Below are 17,172 nucleotides of genomic sequence, written 5' to 3'. Positions count from 1 at the left end.
CATGAATTTGAGGTATAGGATACAAGTGCAATGAAATGTTCAATAAACTAAAGAGAATGTTATTTATATGTTCCTGATGGGTCATCTATTGCTTGATGGTATCTGCCAGCACTGGTGTAATATGAGAGTGTCCTTGTGTCTCACACAGACCGTCATTTTGTGAGGTAAAAGTTTAGTGTTTCTTTCATAAAATGGTGCAAAGATTGTAATAGATTGTCTGACTGATATTATGTATATTTATTTAAATTGGACTTGGGTTACATTTTTTTTTTTATTTTTTTTTAAAAAGACTCCGGTCCATTTAAATAAATTAGGTCCCTGTTGATTTCTTTGAGGCGGCCATTTTATTTGGGGCTTGGTGTTGTCAACAGGTTTTACCCCAGAAAGGCTTGAAATATCAATATGGATTTCTGGGACAGCTGAATGAAAATCACGTTGGCCTCCTTTAAAACTTATCAGCCATCTTCCCCATCGGCGTATTCACACAGCTCCTGTATTACCACACATGAAGTACTTGGAAGCAGTAGTGTAGCGAAAGGGCCCTTAGGCCACTTTCACACTAGCGTCGGGAACAACCCGTCGCTGTGCGTCGGGCCGAGGTTCCCGACGCTAGCGTGGTCTCCGCCGCATAACGGGGGCAGCGGATGCATTTTTCCCACGCATCCGCTGCCCCATTGTGAGGTGCGGGGAAGTGCGGGGAGGTGGGGGCGGAGTTCCGGCCGCGCATGCGCGGTCGGAAAAAGCGGACCGTCGGGAGCAAAAAACGTTACATGTAACGTTTTTTTCTCCCGACGGTCCGCTAACACACGCCCAAGCGTCGCAAAACGGACGCGACGTTTTGCAATGCGTCGCTAATGCGTCGCTAATGTTAGTCTATGACGAAAAAACGTATCCAGCAAGAACTTTTGCTGGATGCGTATTTTCGGCAAAACGACACATTTGCGACGTATTGCAGTTAACGCTAGTGTGAAACTAGCCTTAAGGGAATAGTATACACGCAGGGTAGGAGATACCTCAACATGGCTTCTCCCATCAAGCCAACATCACTCCTTAAAAATGAATGTGGGAGGGAAATGTTATACACCACAATCTTATTCTTTATATATGCGCTGTGTGGTAGCAGCCATTATTAAGAAATGTATCATGGTAGTGGGCGACCATTCTAAACTTAAACACCCATGAGCCTACAACCCTGCTTGATAGCCCGGCACATTTACTGTTCAGAAATTTATACCAAAGCTGTCTATACAGGAGCAGCCATATTTCTGGTCATCAAGAGGGAATGGGAAAAACAAAAAAAACAAACAAACAAAAAAAAACAACAAACAGCCATATTTGTGATTAAAAGTGTTTATTAGACTTCTCACATTCGTTGTGCTGTACAAGAAAAAATCAATTATACAGTCAAAATTTACAACAGACAAAATACATGGCAACACTAGCAGCCGCTACGAGTTGTGAGAAAAGTCTGCGCCAGCGGCTCCAGTCCAGCATCTGTATATATATAGGAAGATATCATATGGCGGTACTATATACACAATGTCTATTCAGTATGTACACAATATAGTCATCTAGGTCAGCACCAGATCAACTACAGTGAGGGAAGCCATTTTGTTACAAAATGTTTGTTTGCTACAACCTAGTGACTCATATCGGCATTCAATACGCAGCCTCCACTGTGTGCAGTCATGGGACAAGGAGTTGTGCACTGTCTACACAACGCTATATAGATTTATTTCTTCATATATCTTTATAGCGGTAAGAGCTTTGTTTTCCTGATACAGAGCGCCAAATTCCCTGCACAGATATGGATAACAAGCTGAACTACCTACTGCCACCACTAGAGGGAGTATATTCCATACAGTGTTATTGTGTTCAATGTGCAACTGTATGTAGTGAGCTCCCCCTAGTGGCGTCATGTTAGATTTATAACAAGTTCATGCAGAAGATTTGGTGCTGTGTGTTAGGCAAGTGTGTTGGAGCTGACAAACATACTAAAAAGTAAAAACAGAACACATTTAGATGACGTATGCAGACAAAAACAAAACACCCCAGACTACATCACATTTAAGTGGCAATGTGAGCAAACGTACAACTTCAACACAGCTGGCAGGAAAATCAAGATTACAGCAGATTTTACAATTTTTTTTTCCACTTTTTTAATTATTGTGGTCTGTGTCCCCATGACAATAATTCTTGGCTCTGAACTCTCGTAGCAGAGTTATCATGAGTTTCATAGTAACAAGTTATTTCTTCTTCTCAAGCTTCACTTTTGATAGAAAAGACCACAAGGACAAAAAGTGCAATCATGGGGACAAAAAGAGCAGAAACTTTCGATAAGAGGTCCAATTTAAACCTCATCCTGAACAACCCCTTTAATTAAATACTACTGATTTCTTCCAGAAACAGCGCCACACGTGTTACAGTTTGTGTCTGGCATTGCAGCTCAGCTGCATTGAAGTAAAATAATAATGGTCAGCAATACCAGTTTTGGTAAAAAGCAGGCATTTTTCTTCTTCTTCTGGACCTCCCTTTAAGGCATATCTTAAGAGTTCCGTTTTAAGTTAAAGAGGACTTGTCATTTGTCATAAATATGCATTTTTTTACCTGGTGTAAATGCTGTGTTGAATCTGGTGTCTGTGTTTTGTTTTTGTTTTTTAGCGTCACTCCATTGCTGGGATATGGCCCCCCTCCACGTGTTGTAGTTATATTAGCCAAGTGGGCGTGATCTTCATTTCTTCTCTGTGGATGTCTTCTAGACCATCACACCCATTTGGATAAGACATCTAGAATTCTATGCAGGGTAGAAAGGACCATATCCCAGGAATGGAGAGGCACAGGAACAAAAGAAAAACAACCCTAAATTCAGGAGAACAGCAGCATTTACAATGGGTAAAAAAAGTTTATATTTGTGGCAAATGACAAGTCTTCAAACAGTAGTACAAGAGGTTTCCATTGTCACGATTTTATGGCTGAAGGTGACTGTACAGAAAATTACATTGCCCCACAAATAAATACAGTTTTAATTATTCTCATCTCTAGAGCTATATAGTTATAAAATAAAAAATGGAATCTAAGCAAACCATCCCTTTAAAGCTTCGGGGACCGGCCCCTTCAAGTATTAGGGAGACTTAACACTGAGCTGAAGCGTTCTCTAAGCGAATATGTCCCGTAGAGTTTTCACTGCAGGATATGAAAAGCTACATATATATGTGACCCTGTAACAGTATAGTCTTAATGGTTCTTTACATAGGATTTTAAGTGAAAATTGACTGGAGGTGGCCAAGTTGGGGCCTCATTTACTGAAGTAGCGACATTACAAGACTGATGTCAAAGTCCCATAGACCAGATTACACAGAGGAGGCAGCGCTTCCAGTCAATGTGTCCACCATTCACACGCGATTACTGAAGACACTCTTGATGATCTATGGCGAGATGATCAGTAAAAAGATATATTAATAAATAGTGATCACTGTAATATAAGTAGCTGGAGGTGATGAGATCATGGCGTGACCATAAAACATCAGGCTTCATGTATCTCCCACGAATGCTAGATGCACCTTCTATATACTAGTCGCATCGATCCAGGATCTAGTAAAGCAGACGCAGAAACACATCCACCCAACTGAAAGTCTTCAAGGCTCTAGTGCCCATCAATCTTTGTTCCACCACCACCACGGGAGAGGAGACCCGATGCATCACGGATAGACAAGCCCCTTGTAGGTCAATTTACAAGAGGTGCAGACCGGTCGTTTGTTACGGTGGGTTTCAATCGGACTTCAAGAAATGGATTTCTGTTGGGAGAAAAGTTGCATGAGTACAAGAACATGTTCTACAAGATGTTGGTACTACTGGTAACGTATGGTGAATCTAAAGTTTTAGTTTTTAATTACGGTAGGTAGGAAAAAATTTCTAGTCTACTTTAGCCCCCCAAAATGGCTGCCTCCATATTAAAAGGGTTAGGACTATAAAGCCAATGCCACCACAAAGAGGGCTGAAGAATGGCCCACCATGAACTTCAGGTAACTTGACATGGACTACAAAGCCCCGCCAAACCAATTTCACCATTTTTGCTATAGATCTACTACATAACAGAAGCTAGGTGTGGACACAGAGGATTAATGACGGGTAGGTATTAGGAGAAAGAAGACACCACATTCCTTAACACATGATGCATGGTTAGAGAGACACCAGAATGAGTACCACTGCCATATTGTACAACACCGTAGAAACAAGCAAATATCACCGACACACAAAACAGAAACCACGAACAACGTAAACAAAGTTTACTATACACTACATGTTTGGATTGCCCACAGATGATGAAAAAGCCAATACAGAGCTGAGAGAAGGTGGCATGATGCTTTACAAGAGCCATCACCACATTGTTGTGGGCAACGGTTAAAGGTCGCAGTAGTGGAACAAACACCCATTGGGAATTTTTGAAGATATTTTGTTCCTTTAATTAGTTAGAACATGAAATGTATAAAAGTTTTACTAAAGGGCAAATACCCCCCCCCCCCAAAAAAAAAAAAAAAAACACTAGAAGTCCTTGAGTTCTCCTGGTTCCTGATAAGACTGGGCGACAATATAGCCACCAGTACAGCCCCTGCCAGGGTTAGCCAGCCCTCCTGAAGCTCCTCTATCTATGGATTGGTTGTGTTTGTTTTTTGTAACACTCAAGAGAACTTGTGTATTTAATTAATACTTTGGGGATTTTTTGAGAGGGCACAAACCCCTAGAAATGAGATCCATAGGTTTGGGTTAACAGTTCAAGCACATGTACACCAAATTATAAAGACCATGGAGCGGGTTAGTACAACCTTGGAAATGCGATATGACAAGAAGAGGCTCTCCAAAAATAACTGGCCACTAATTGACAAACCCCTGTTGTATCTAGGCCCATACATTGACACACTAATGGTCACCCAACACAAAGACAGGTTGTCCCCTTGTAAAAAGTGAAGATTCTCTGGATTCCCCCCACAGTGGCCTATACAACCAGAGAACTGGTAATGATCAGCACCTGGTCCTGTACAGGAACTGGAGAGCGAGAGGTTGGATAGTGATGCCCAGATAGCGCCAAGGGAAGAAAGGATTACCAAGAGAAGAATGTTAGTTTGGTGGAGGAGGAAATGCTCTACTTTGACTGCTAGGAACAACCCACATAAAATAGGTTACATTTACAACAAAATTGTAAATAAAATAAAAATATCTCCAGTTTGATTAAAAAAAAAAGAAAAGGAAAAAAACAATCAAATATAAATAAATATATATTTTTCTATTGTTAAAAGGGGCAGTATTACAGTTGATCTGATTCTACCATGTTGGTCGTGACCAATAACTAGGATTGTACAGAGTGATTTTTTTAAATTTTTCAATAGAGTATGGATATATACGTTTAGTGCACTAATCGGGGGGGAGGGGGGAAGAAGAGGAGTGTCTCAAAAATTAGTTCAATGTTGAAGGAGGATAAGTATAAAAACATGGCGGCCTTCCTGAATAAACAGTGCCGCTCTTGAGTAGAAGCTCATGTATGGTACTGCAGTTCAACCCCAAGTCAGGCAAATCCTGCAATACTAAATACAGAGGATTCTCACATTATAATTTCATCTCTACTTTTTCAGGAGTGGCCAACATGCCATTTGGGAGACCTCACACTACTTTGGATGACAGATTTCTCTCCTCTTCCCATTGAAAACACAAGCACGGTTGGAAGAGTGAATTCAGCCAAGCAAAGGCCCGACTGTCCAAAATGGATGTTGTGGATGTCATCTGAAGTCTGGTAGCGTCTCATTCCTCTGCTGCTTCTTAGAATTAAGAAGGCTGTTCCAGATTAGAAAAGCATTGCTGCTGTCTTTCAAGAACAGCACCACCTTTGCCTAAAGGTTGTACGTGGTAGTGCGGGTCAGACAAACAGTCTAATTTTGCAGAAATTTCCTATTTCAAAGAGTACTATTGTATAGATGTTTTTCAGATGTTTAGTCAGGTGAGGATTTGACGTGTCCCAGCAGTCACAGTAGAGCTAAGAAACCAAATGATCATGAAGGGGAGGTGGGGTAAATATAAAATAAACTTACTGCAGAGACCTCTCAAAACCGTGCAACTTCTGCTTCCAAGCTGCAACACAGAACAAAAAACGTCTGTAAGTGACAGACGGCGCTGACTGGCCGCAGTGATGGGAACAGGTCTCCCCATAGGGCAGCATCTGCTCCGGTGAGCATCTCGGCCGGATGTGTAAGCGCATTGTTCTCTATGGCAAGCACTGTTTATTGTTTGGGGCGGGAGGAATAAGCCCGAGGCTGGAGCGAGAACACAATGTACATATGTGGAGAGACAGGCTCCATTTATAGACAGACACCGCAGCTCCCCATTGTTGTCACGTACATTCAGCTTCAATGTTACGTGCATATTTACTAGTGGAGCAGGGCTGGTGGAGTTAACAGTTCTGTAGCTATAAGAACATGTGTTTAATCATTAAAAAACATTGTACCAAGAACGAGAGGGTAAAAAAAAAAAAAAAAAAAAAAAAAAAAAAAATTCCTCCAGAAACAGTGCCACTTTTGTCTTCTGGTTGTGCCTGGTATCGCAACTGATCCCTATAAATATCAATAGTGCTGGCATATTCAATTTCTAATACTAGAAATCATTACGTAATACCCCCATAATAAATTTATACTATGCTCCAAAATTTATATGTTTAAGATTTGGAGCTCCATTTATTTATTTATTTTAAAAAAGAGGCCCAAATACCGTAAATTGATAAAAATGATAAAATTCCATCTCCCTGCAGCTACCACTAGGGCACATTTTCTGCAGGCTGATTTATCAGAAAGATCAATGTATTAACTGGGTAAATTATGCTTCCCCCTAGAGGTGACTATAGGAATTTTATTATGAAACTCCCATCTACAGTTGTGGCCAAAAGTATTGACACCCCTGCAATTCTGTCAGATAATACTCAGTTTCTTCCTGAAAATTATTGCAAACACAAATTTGTTATTATCATCTTCATTTAATTTGTCTTAAATGAAAAAACACAAAAAGAATTGTCCTAAAGCCAAATTGGATATAATTCCACACCAAACATAAAAAAGGGGGTGGACAAAAGTATTGGCACCGTTTGAAAAATCATGTGATGCTTCTCTAATTTGTGTAATTAACAGCACCTGTAACTTACCTGTGGCACCTAACCAGTGTTGGCAATAACTAAATCACACTTGCACCCAGTTGACATTGATTAAAGTTGACTCAACCTCTGTCCTGTGCTTGTGTGTACCACATTGAGCATGGAGAAAAGAAAGAAGACCAAAGAACTGTCTGAGGACTTGATAAACCAAATTGTGAGGAAGCATGAGCAATCTCAAGGCTACAAGTCCATCTTCAAAGACCTGAATGTTCCTGTGTCTACCGTGCGCAGTGTCATCAAGAAGTTTAAAGCCCATGGCACTGTGGCTAACCTCCCTAGATGTGGACGGAAAAGAAAAATTGGCAAGAGATTTCAACGCAAGATTGTGCGGATGTTGGATAAAGAACCTCGACTAACATCCAAACAAGTTCAAGCTACCCTGCAGTCCGAGGGTACAACAGTGTCAACCTGTACTATCCGTCAGCGTCTGAATGAAAAAAAGCGACTGTAAGGTAGGAGACCCAGAAGACCCCACTTCTTACCCCGAGACATAAAAAAGCCAGGCTGGAGTTTCTTCCAAAACGTTGTAGGCTTTTTCAGGTAAGTTTTGGCAAAGTTCTCTGGTCAGATGAGACGAAAGTAGAGTTTTTTGGGCAAAGACATCAACATAGAGTTTACAGGAGAAAAAAAAGAGGCATTCAAAGAAAAGAACACGGTCCCTACAGTCAAACATGGCGGAGGTTCCCTGATGTTTTGGGGTTGCTTTGCTGCCTCTGGCACTGGACTGCTTGACCGTGTGCATGGCTTTATGAAGTCTGAAGACTACCAACAAATTTTGCAGCATAATGTAGGGCCCAGTGTGAGAAAGCTGGGTCTCCCTCAGAGGTCATGGGTCTTCCAGCAGGACAATGACCCAAAAAGCACTTCAAAAAGCACTAGAAAATGGTTTGAGAGAAAGCACTGGAGACTTCTAAGGTGGCCAGCAATGAGTCTAGACCTGAATCCCATAGAACACCTGTTGAGAGATCTAAAAAAATGGCAGTTTGGAGAAGGCACCCTTCAAATATCAGGGACCTGGAGCAGTTTGCCAAAGAAGAATGGTCTAAAATTCCAGCAGAGCATTGTAAGAAACTCATTGATGGTTACCGGAAGCGGTTGGTCGCAGTTATTTTGGCTAAAGGTTGTGCAACCAAGTATTAGGCTGAGGGTGCCAATAATTTTGTCTGGCCCATTTTTGGAGTTGTGTGAAATGATCAATGTTTTGCTTTTTGCTTCATTCTCTTTTGTGTTTTTTTCATTTAAGACAAATTAAATGAAGATAATAATACCAAAGAATGTGTGATTGCAATCATTTTCAGGAAGAAACTGAGTATTATCTGACAGAATTGTAGGGGTGTCAATACTTTTGGCCACAACTGTATCTGGTGGCTTTGGAGCTTAGTTTCAGAAAAACGGGGCTGTTAATTGAATAGGTCCACATTGCCTGTATGATAATATTCTGACTTCCTGCAGTCACCACTAGAGGGAGCTCACTGTATACAAATTTATTATGATGTTCAATGTGTGTACACACACACACACATACATACATACATACACATACACTGCTCAAAAAAAATAAAGGGAACACTTGAACAACAGAATATAACTCCAAGTAAATCAAGCTTCTGTGAAATCAAACTGTCCACTTAGAAATTATTGGCAAACAATGTTGCTTCCTATCTGTTGTCTGTTCCATTTGCACAACAGCATGTGAAATTGATTGTCAATTATCAAAACACACTCAGGTGGGGACCACAGACCACATCTCAGTACCAATGCTTTCTGGCTGATGTTCTGGTCACTTTTGAATGTTTGTTGTGCTTTCACACTCGTGGTAGCACGAGACAGACTCTGCAACCCACACAAGTGGCTCAGATAGTGCAGCTCATCCAGGATGGCACATCAATGCGAGCTGTGGCAAAAGGGTTTGCTGTGTCTGTCAGTGTAGTGTCCAGAGGAGCTACCAAGAGACAGGCCAGTACACCAGAAGATGTGGAGGGGGCCGTAGGAGGGCAACAACCCAGCAGCAGGACTGCTACCTCAGCCTTTGTGCAAGGAGGAACAGGAGGAGAACTGCCAGATCCCTGCAAAATGACCTCCAGCAGGCCACAAATGTGCATGTGTCTGCACAAACTGTTAGACCATACTCATGGAGTCGGTTTCTATGTGCCCGACGTCCACAGATGGGGGTTGGGCTCACAGCCCAACACCGTGCAGGACGCTTGCCATTTGCCACAGAGCACCAGGATTGGCAAATTCGCCACTGGCACCCTGTGCTCTTCACAGATTAAAGCGGGTTCACACTGAGCACGTGACAATCTGGAGACACCGTGGAGAGCGATTTGCTGCCTACATTCTTCAGCATGACCGGTTTGGCAGTGGGTCAGTAATGGTGTGGGGTGGCATTTCTTTGGAAGGCCGCACAGCCCTCCATGTGCTCACCAGAGGTAGCCTGACTGCCATTAGGTACCGAGATGAGATCCTGTTATCCCTTGTGAGACCATATGCTGGTGCGGTTGGCCCTGGGTTCCTCCTAATGCAGGACAATGCCAGACCTCATGTGGCTTTAGTGTGTCAGCAGTTCCTGCAAGATGAAGGCATTGAAGCTATGGACTGGCCCGCCCATTCCCCAGACCTGAATCCGATTGAACACATCTGGGACATCATGTCTCACACTATCCACAAGCATCACGTTGCACCACAGACTGTCCAGGAGTTGGCAGATGCTATAGTCCAGGTCTGGGAGGAGATCCCTCAGGAGACCATCCACCGCCTCATCAGGAGCATGCCCAGGCGATGTAGGGAGGTCATACAGGCAAGTGGCAGCCACACACACTACTGAGCATCATTTCCTTGTCTTGAGGCATTTCCACTGAAGTTGGATCAGCCTGTAACTTCATTTTCCACTTTGATTTTGAGCATCATTCCAACTCCAGACCTCCGTGGGATATTAGTTGTGATTTACGTTGATCATGTTTAGGTTTTATTGTTAACACATTCCACTATGTAATTAAAGATTTACAACAGGAATATTTCATTCAGTGATATCTGGGATGTGGGATTTTAGTGTTCCCTTTATTTTTTTTGAGCAGTGTATATATATTTATTGCATATATCAATGTGAAGCTTATAGATGGTGGCCCATTTAAAGATCAATTTTAGATCTTTATGTTATATTTATATATGTATACATCACTATCAACACACAATTTGGCAGAGCTGAATTTTGGGCTGCCATGAGACACTCCTGGCCCGGCCAGTAAAATAATTAAAGTTCCCTCTTATTTCTGCCAACTTTAAAACTTTAATCAGAAGACGAGTGCTTTAATCCTTACACATTATTAAGGGCCCCAAATTTGTCTATCATACAAAGTTAAATTTAAAAATAAGAAAGTAATGAATCTATGTGATATAATCTATTAACATTTTGTTTCCTTCCCTATCAAACGCCATGCTAAAAGAGCTGTTTTAACTGCCTAGCTCATCCTCTTTGGCTACTGACTTAGTAATAATGTTTTATAAGCTGCTTTGTACTGAAACACTCCCTATCTGAGCTTGCGGGAGGGCAACATGGATAAATAGTGTTTTAGTATGCATTCTTGCCAGAGCAGCAGATCAAAGCAGCTTGTAAAAGAGCATGAACTGGGCAGATAAAACAGCACTTTTAACATGGACTAGGGGGAGCTCACTAGAAAAAAAGACCCCAATTAAATGAACCATAACTCAGCGTTCAGTAGGCTCCCTCTAGGGGTAACGGTGGCTCAGCAGATCTCTTATTTCGTCAGGTAATGTTATAACTAAAGGCAGAACTGACATTATGCCTATAGCTGTGTGTATAGATAGATATACATATCCCAACTACTACCTCCCCCCAAACACAAGTCTATGAATGGCATCATGGATGAAGAAGAATCATTGTTCATTAATATGCAAATGGAATTAATTGATGCAACAATGGAAACAAAATTAAGGCAGTGACTGGTTGTAGAAAATGTTTATTTTAGCCTGAAGTTATAATACAGCTGCTCAATGGTCAAAATCACAGTTAGCGTCTGTCAGCAAGACACCCGCCCACCCCATAATGAAAAAAAAAATATAGAAATCTATACAGAGACAGACAGCAAGCAAGCCTCAGTGAGAAAATAAAATAGGATTCCCAAAATGCAATAAATAAAACTTTATTCGTACAGTTACATGATTACAGGGCACAATGTTCTGTGTGCAGCTCATTGTACAATCTTTATACATTCTGTTCATTGCTGAACTGATGGCTCACAAGAGACAGCGAGAGCAGAGACTGCCAGAGAGCGAGAGAGAGGCCTTTATTAAGAATAACTGACCTCTGCAAAGTTGGATGCTTTTTGGCACTGGCGAAAAGTTGACAGAAGCCAAGTAGGAAGGTGAAGGCTTCTTTAGCTCCCAAAATGTGGCTGCCATTGGCATGATGGGAGTTGTAGTTTTGCACCAGATGGAGGCTTGTTAAAGGGCTCACTTATAGGGTCACTGCCTCCAACAGGTTGTACTACACGGCCAGCTTTGCTTTCCAATTTGCATCTTTCTCATTTAGGCACTGCAGATCAGGGAGGCCCCAAAATATGGGGAGATAAAATTAAAGAGGACCTCTAATGACTGGATTTATAAACATAAACTGGTCAGATTAAATAATAAGTAAATATTCTTAATGTTTTGGTGCCATAATGACAGATATTTAATGGGATGTATAAAAGGGAAGGGGTTTGTCCGGGTGAAGAAAACCACCACCACACTTGTACTTTGCTTGGGTTGTGTTTAGATTTTTCAGCTCAGCCCCTCTTCAGTAAATGGGACCAGGCTGTAATACCACACAATCTGTGGACAGCTGTGGCGCTGTTACCAAAAAAAAGTTTCTCTGTCAGAAATATAAAAGGGAAACAATCAGGATGGGCTTGCCTCAATATCATGTTTACTGGAAGGGTCAATGCCACCCACTTAAGAACCAATCAGAAGTCTTATAGAATAGAGCTGAATGGTTGTATCCCTCCCCTCAGAGTCCTCATAGCCATTCAGCAATGCCAAGATGTGTCACGTGACCCCTTCTCGTTGGGCGCTTGCCTGGTAGATTTGGGTATGATCAGTATGGCCATTTATCACGGCTGTAATTTGTAACAAGACCCCAATATAGAGCCAATTTTGGCAGCTATGCAGGGACAAAGATGTCTGACTGGGCAAAAACGTCACAGGAAAAACTTTCCATATATAAATTTCATTCTAGAAGTAGAAATGTACGGGTTAGCGAAGGTCTCCAGACCGGGAGAGCAGGTTGCTATTAAAGGGAAACCATAGTGTGACAATGATTCCAAGATGCTCATACATACACTGTTAGATATGGCAAACATCAAAGGGAATTATCTAACATGTCTTGCTCTCTTTAATTCTCTACGTATGCTCCAGGACAATCACCCATCATCATAACATGGTAACACCCAGTTTTCTACATTCATAAATTTCCAGGTGGAGTAAGAGAAACAGCTCAACAATGTCAGTGACATCAATGGGTTTGGACTGGAGGTACCATGGCGGTCCAAGCTTGAGGCCTCTTCACCTTTTAAGAATCATCAGAGGCTCAGTTTTGGTTTTCGAGTTACCACTTAAGGCCCACACATGCATAACAGATATGGCAAACCAGATTTAGAGGAAAGGTAGCAGGAGGCCATAGTCCTCCAGTTCTTGATCTCTGCTGCCTCCATGGACTCATGAGGAAAAAAAATAAAAGATATTTCCAATAGTGCCAACCTCAATGACCTCAAGGGTGGAACTTACTCAAATTCCCAGTGAACAGGGGGAGACTAACGTAAAGTGTTGGTTGCACTCTTCCCTGTTGACCATTTTCAAGGTGTTCAATAATGGGTTCACCAAAAATGGTAAATTTCATCGAATTTTCCACTTTTGTAGAATATGGCTTTTAAGTTCCAGTTCCTTGGACATTTAAATTTAATGTACAAAATTAGTTTTTGAGACATTTTCCATCACTTCAGCTATGGAGTGAAGGCATGGAGAGATCTCCAACAGCTCCGAGCCAAGAATATAAAATTCCTTCAGCAAAATCCATGACCCACCCCAGATATGTCATCACACTCAAAATTGACAGGCACAAAGTTCAGCATTCGGAAAATAATTGGCAATTCATCAATTATAAGGGGTTGCCCACTTAAAAAAAAAACAAAACAAAAAAAAAAACATGCCTGCTTTCTGGCCCAAACAGCGCCATCCTTGTCTACAGGTTGTAAGCGGTATTGTAACAAATTCCTATGCATGTGCAAAAATCAGACCCAACTCACGGACAAGTGTGGTGCTATATTTTGTGAGAAAGCAGCAATGTTTTTTTAACCCCTTTAAAGAGGTTGTTTGTGCAGAAAAGTGTTCCCCATTGGCCTAGATCAGTAAAAATAAATAAAATGTACTTAATGCTCACCAAGTGCCACCCACTTGGATCCAGCAACCATCCACCAGAACTGCTGCAGCCTGTGATTGTCTTTATGATGAGCTGTTTGGAGTCACCTACCACTGCAGACAAACACCCAGTGATGTCCTGCTCAAGTCACCAGACTATGGCAGCAGTCCTGTGGCTAGTGTCCACCTCTTATGCTGGCACAGACCAAAGTGCGCCGGCCTGTGCCACATCCAGTTGGGTACCATAAGTGAGCATCAATTATTTTATTTTTATTTTATTTTTTTTTACAGATACAGCCCCTGAGGAAGCTTCTTTTTGCCCAGACATCTCCTTTAATGCAAACAAATGGTGGAAGGGTGAAAGGCTAAACAATTACGACCAGGATACTTGAGTTTATACTGGTTGGGTCAAAGATTAGCAGTTAATCTCCACTTTGGGTTACCATTTTTGCAGTTTAAAATCAACATACATTAATTATTCTGGAGTCTTGTGTCCTCTTCTCCAAATACATCCAGAGTTACATTCAAGATCCTGCTGCTTTCCTGTTAGCTCTCAGGCTGTGCACCATCAGATCACTGCAACCCCCTTATGTAAAGAGCATGCTCTGTGGTGATGCATTGTGGAAAAAGAAAATCGAAACATCTTTTAAATCTGGGCTAGCTGATTCTCAGCTGCCTCCTGAGGAATTCTGAATGCAGCTTTGGAAGCAACTGGAGTAGGAGACCTACAAGTTCAACTGCAGATTACTGTGAGTATATGGGACAAAATGTAACCAGAAATATAAAAGTGATAGATCTACTAACAGTCCCTTTACAGTTCCATGCATACAAGTCAATCTTTAGGAAAAGGGCAGAGAAAGAGGAAAACATCCCACCCAAAACCCTTCCATGCAGATAAAACCTTGTGGCAAGGTCAGGAAAAAAAAATTATCCATACACCCAATAAAAACTGGTATAAAACACTCTACACTGGTATAGAACTTCTCTGTATGTTCAGTAATTACAGGTACACTTTGGCAAATTTCTGCTCTGAAAAACCCTCCAGAAAAGGTGACAAAGTTGAGCAAAGAAAAAAGTAAAAAAAAAACCAAACATTTTCAATGAGTCACACCAGGATAGCCCACTGCTGGCATGACCTAGAGTCCCTTGCTTTACATTACAGCATAGATCCCTCCAGCAACTCAGTGGACTGAAAGAAATTCAAAACCTTAAAGAAAAAAAATGAAAAGAAACAGTTCCAAGAAAGTACAAAAGTAATCAAAGAAAATATCCAGGAAAATCAGTGAAGGTGGAAAGAAAAAAAAAAATTCTAAAAAGGCGGAAAGAAAGGATGAAAGTTCTTCAAAGCAGCGGATGCCATGTCTGTGTAAGCCTCACTTCACACAGTAGATATCATAGTCCCATTGCCGCTGTGAAACAAAAGAGCAGAAAGGATACTGCCGAGATGCACATTATATATATATATATATATATACACACACACACAGAGAGACCGCACAACATCACAACACGGATGGACCACTACTAGCTGCAGTATCGCTTATTCATGCATACAGGCACCTGGACAGGTTGAGGCCTCCACCCAGAAAGGGCAAAAGGGAAAAAAATAAAAATGTTCCCACTGGTGACCACAGTGTTCCCTCCATGTCACGGGCAGCACAGGAACATCGGAAGCAGTTCTTCAACCTGCAGAGCGCATCAGACAGCTCCCCACATCTTAGCTTTGGCCGATGTAACTAAGACGTTGGGTTAAGTCATCATTAGGGGGGTTAAAAAGATACCTTTTTTTTTTTTAATCTAAAAAGGGAATCTGTCAGTAGGATCAACCCTCCCAAGCAGTCTATATGGGCATCTAGAGCAAAGAAAGTGGACTGAAAGGATACCTCGATATCTGCAATGCTTATTCCAGAGAAATCCACACTTTTATTACTATGTAAATGAAGGGGACATTACCAATGTGAGACCTGTAGATCCGGAGAGAAGACTGTCAGTCAATACATGTCTCACACTGGCAATGCCCCTTCATTTACATATTAAGAAAAACATACCAAGGTATCATTTAATTTAATGGACTCAAATAAGCGGTTTTGGTGGAATGATCTTACTGACAGATTCCCTCTAACTTGGGCTAAAACTATTTTTTGTAAATGGGAAATAAAAAACAAAAGGGATACAATATTTTTTAATATCTCAACTCATTCTGCAGTCAGCAGTGTGCAAACAGAGAATTTAACATTCTGAACTAATCTATGCAGATTTACGACCAGTCTACATCAAAGTTGAGTTCAAGTCTGATGTGGTCAAAAATCAAATAAATAGAAAGTTATAAATGCCAGCTAAGGACAATCACTAACAGACTGTCAGATAACACATTCTCAAGCCAATATCAAGGGAAGCAAAAACCCAGTAAAGTCAAATGATGAAAACATTTTTAAAGGAAATTCAAGTTATTTTAACCCAAAATACAAACAGGATATAGATACCTTCAGGGATAATATTTATTTCTACTTAAACTAATGCCAGTCTTGAATTTCCAGGTTAAAATAATGTTTGGCATCACAGGGGCTTTTCATACATGGATCATCTGTCCATACATATAAATCAGGAGGGTGTCCGGCCAGTGAGATCTCCACAACCATGAGAAAAGGGGTCTCGAATGAGAGTGGAGCAGTAGTGAGGGTGTGCGACCGCTGCTCCATTCCATTCATGGTCCATAGAAGTGGTGGTCGCACATGCTCACTACCCCACCTTTCCCACAAGAGACTCTGGGCCTCTGTTCTTGTGATCAATGGGGTCTCAGCAGTGGGACTCCAAGCGACCTTATATTTATCAACTCTACTTGCTAACATTAACGGGATTGTCCCTCAAGCATTAACCCTAACCAAACTGCACTACTTTACTATGAGCCGCACTCCTGTGGCACATGGTAGGTGGGCGACCGGATACAGATTTTACATTGGTGCCCAAGTTGGTACCCCTCCATTTCATTACTCCCTACCATCAGTCACATGGTGTTATTAGGTTGACTCCAAAATTCCAAACTTGTTTGAAAAATACATCTTTGAGAAATGTCTTGGAAAGCATTTGTATTCCGGAAAGATGCCAGACTGTTTAGTCAATACAATATCAGCCGTGTACCAAAATCTTAAAAATTTGCGTCAGCTCAAAGTAAAAAAATACGACCTGATACATGGTCACACTTAAAGGGGAACAGCGGTCAGGATCCTAGCAGGGATAATAGGCACCCTCTAAATGGTGTGTGAACAGGGGTGTAACTATAATAGGTGCAGGGGTTGCAATCGTATCTAGGCCCTAGAGCCTAGGGGGCCCAAAAAAGTCCCTTTGGCCCATATGAAAAGACCATTTCTATTAAAGAATTGCAATAATTGGGGGCCTTACAGGAGCTTATGCATAGGGGCCCATGAGCTTGTTATGCCACTGTCTGTGAAATACGAAACAGAACAAAAGCCTCCCGTACACAGAATTTATATACTCCAGTGTTACCAAAATGTCCCATGAAGTTTCAGAGTTTCATGGCGACCCACCCTCCTCACTCTGTTGGGGTTTGCTAA

At 41.5% G+C, this 17,172-nt stretch overlaps 1 protein-coding gene across 8 annotated transcripts in view; it reads right to left on the bottom strand.

Annotated features, from left to right (window-relative positions):
- Window positions 1-1,337: 1,337 nt before the first annotated feature.
- BAIAP2 (BAR/IMD domain containing adaptor protein 2) overlaps window positions 1,338-17,172 on the bottom strand; it is a 145,242-nt gene continuing 129,407 nt past the window's right edge. For 2 of the 8 annotated variants that reach the window (XM_077253342.1, XM_077253347.1), the window contains 2 exons: window positions 6,081-6,120; window positions 1,338-3,794 (listed from right to left, as the gene is read on the bottom strand). In XM_077253342.1, coding sequence (XP_077109457.1) covers window positions 6,093-6,120 — 28 coding nt within the window. In that variant the 3' untranslated portion in view covers window positions 1,338-3,794; window positions 6,081-6,092. Of the gene's footprint in view, window positions 3,795-6,080; window positions 6,121-13,887; window positions 15,010-17,172 lie in introns of those variants that run through there. The other 6 variants (XM_077253341.1, XM_077253345.1, XM_077253343.1 and 3 more) reach the window with 5 other exon arrangements.

The sequence above is a fragment of the Ranitomeya variabilis genome, chromosome 4 (genome assembly GCF_051348905.1).
Source record: "Ranitomeya variabilis isolate aRanVar5 chromosome 4, aRanVar5.hap1, whole genome shotgun sequence".
NCBI lineage: Eukaryota > Metazoa > Chordata > Amphibia > Anura > Dendrobatidae > Ranitomeya > Ranitomeya variabilis.
The sequence above is the reverse complement of the archived record's forward strand: the minus strand, read 5'-3'. Positions and strand labels throughout refer to the sequence as shown.